At 44.5% G+C, this 2,501-nt stretch overlaps 1 protein-coding gene across 1 annotated transcript; it reads right to left on the bottom strand.

The window, feature by feature from the left end:
* Positions 1 to 202: 202 nt before the first annotated feature.
* Positions 203 to 1,933, bottom strand: MELLADRAFT_59385 (uncharacterized protein; the record flags this gene model as incomplete). The annotated part of the gene is made up of 1 exon (XM_007405391.1): positions 203 to 1,933. One exon carries the CDS (start codon positions 1,931 to 1,933, stop codon positions 203 to 205), a length of 1,731 nt encoding a protein of 576 aa, XP_007405453.1.
* Positions 1,934 to 2,501: the final 568 nt, after the last annotated feature.

The raw sequence follows: 2,501 nt of genomic DNA on the forward strand, positions 1-2,501 counted from the left end.
AAAAGAAAAAAAAAAGAGGGGCGCCGCCCCGCGCTGCAAGACGGCACGCGCTGTTAGACGCACTATGCGAACAGTTTCAATCAGAATTGCTAGTTGCATGTGCTTGCACTTGATCAGATATTGAATGGGGATCGTCATCTTGCAAAGAGTTGAAGGTGGTTGATTGACCTATCACAAAAAGAGATATGTGAGCAATTTATAATTAGATTCTTTCAATGAAACAAAAAACCATAATGTCACCTGATTCTTTTGTTGAATGCATGTGAGTTGGTCCTTCAATCAAAAGTTGTGGGTAACGAGTTTTGAAGTGTGTGTTGTATGTGGTTTTGATGCTGGCTTGAAGGGAATCTGGCGTCTTTTGCAAGTCCAAATCAGTTTCATTGTTGCTGCGCGCCGAGTATACCAAGGGATAAGGGATAAGTGCGCCAATCAGCTGGGACTCGAGTGCATTTGATGAGTTTGAAGGTGTTTTGAAGCACATTGGTCCTTCGTCATCTGAAGCGGGGGTTGCACTTCGGGATACACGGATTGTACCGTACAATCTGGATCTAGTATGTTGATGTTCGGAAATTGTTTGTTGTGATAAAGACTTTGGTGGGGCTGGAGATTTTGCCTCAGTATCTGAAGGGGGAGTAACACTTCTGGACACACGGACTGCACCATACATTCTGGATGTGGTATGTCGACTTTTGCAGATTATCTGTTTGAGGTGTAATGATTGTTGAGAGTTACCCGATGATGAGGACTGATCTGTGGCCATAACAGTATCAAGCCACCTAGACGAATTTGTGGAGCGGAACTTGTTTTGCAATTTTGAAGGAGTCGCAGGTGATTCAGGCTGAACTAAAGTGGTTGTGGAACTTGGAGGGGAGACCAGATTGGGCGAGGGCACAGGAGTGTTGTTGGAATGAAGTACCGCCCTTTTGAGATGTTCGCGCAAAGTTTTTAACTTTCCTAAAGCTGCTTCCTCGCATATGTCATCCCAGCCATCATGCTCGCGTGCGTCCAGAATCCAATCGACAATGCCAAGAACTCCGAATTTTCCACGCCGGAGGTCACCGCGTGCTATTATATCTGCGCCAATTACATTGAGAAATTTGGACTCGATGTTCTGCCACAGTTCGCCTTTGTTGTATTCCGAGGGGCACGGGAACTGACAAGGTTGTGTTATCTCGGAGGCGACGTAGTCGGAAGCTACACCAATGGGGATAGATGAAGGGAGGGGGTCCAATTCACGTATTTCCTGAATTGTTGCAACCCATTCAAGTGCAATCTCTTGTGAGTGTGATTCAGGGGAATCTACTCCTGGCGTTGACGATATTATCAAGTTTTCAGCTTGGTATTTCGGACTAGACGGACAGATTTCGGGTGATGAATCGATTTTTGTCTTCTTGGTCCTGGAGTTGCGCATTGGTGATTGGGCGATATCATCCCATACTACTGGAGTGGGGTAAGGTGATTTTTGAGTGGTTGCAGACAGACGCGCAGAGCGGCGGGGAATGTTGGCGATTACTCGCCCATCCTCTGGAGGTGTCCATTCACGCTTCCCATTCTGATTGGTTGAGTGTTGCAATTTTGGGTCTATTGCTTCACTCCGGGCTGAGTATGAAACTTCCGTCTTGTCAAGATACGAAGATGGGTCCAGGATTGAGTCATGGATGTGCTTGGATGGTAAGAGTTCTTTGTGAATTGCTTTTTGTACAAAGACCAACAGATCAGTATATATATGATGGGTAGAAGAAATTGGAGCACTTAACATACCTGGAACCTCGATGGCAACTACGTTCCAAACCGCTTCTAACGCTGAATGCAAGGGATATGACATGGCCATACTGTGCAACCATACATCAACCACTTCGGCGACTTGACCCAGGTCCTCCAGATAACACTGCATCTTGGCTCGCACATTACGAGGATTAATTGGAGTCAGCATGCTTGTGATATGGCCTTGATGAATGCCTTGAGAAGGTGTTTTGCAATTGCGGTGTGGAAGAGAAGAGCTATAATTGAAGCTATCCGAAAAGGAGCTAAGCAAGAAGCAAGGATTATTGATCGATGTAGATAACTGGGCAAGGAAACTAATGAGCAAGCAAAAGAGATGATTGGGTGATAGGGAGGATTGTGAAAGATACAGCAAAGCAGTGGTAAAATGAGGAAAAGTTTGTTGAGATGGTGGTGGATCCAATTAAAAGTTTGGACCAATGTGGTTTCTTGAGGCAAGGATTCTATGGCCCCGAGTCCATCATAGTCAGCTCTAATTTTGTTCGGGTTGCCTTGGGACTTAGTACAGTTGTCATAATCCATATGTACTCATGAGGAAAAGTTCAGTATTTCCATCAATCGGGTCTCACATTTCTTTGTGGGGCGAGTTTTTCTTTTTGTTACTTTATTTCTATTTCATTTTATTTTAATCTCATATTTTGTATTCCCTCGTGTATGTACATTCTGTTAGTATCGGGAGGAAACGGATTTTTGGATGAAGAGATAATTCTTCATTACCA

Source organism: Melampsora larici-populina (genome assembly GCF_000204055.1).
Source record: "Melampsora larici-populina 98AG31 unplaced genomic scaffold MELLAscaffold_3, whole genome shotgun sequence".
Lineage (NCBI taxonomy): Eukaryota > Fungi > Basidiomycota > Pucciniomycetes > Pucciniales > Melampsoraceae > Melampsora > Melampsora laricis-populina.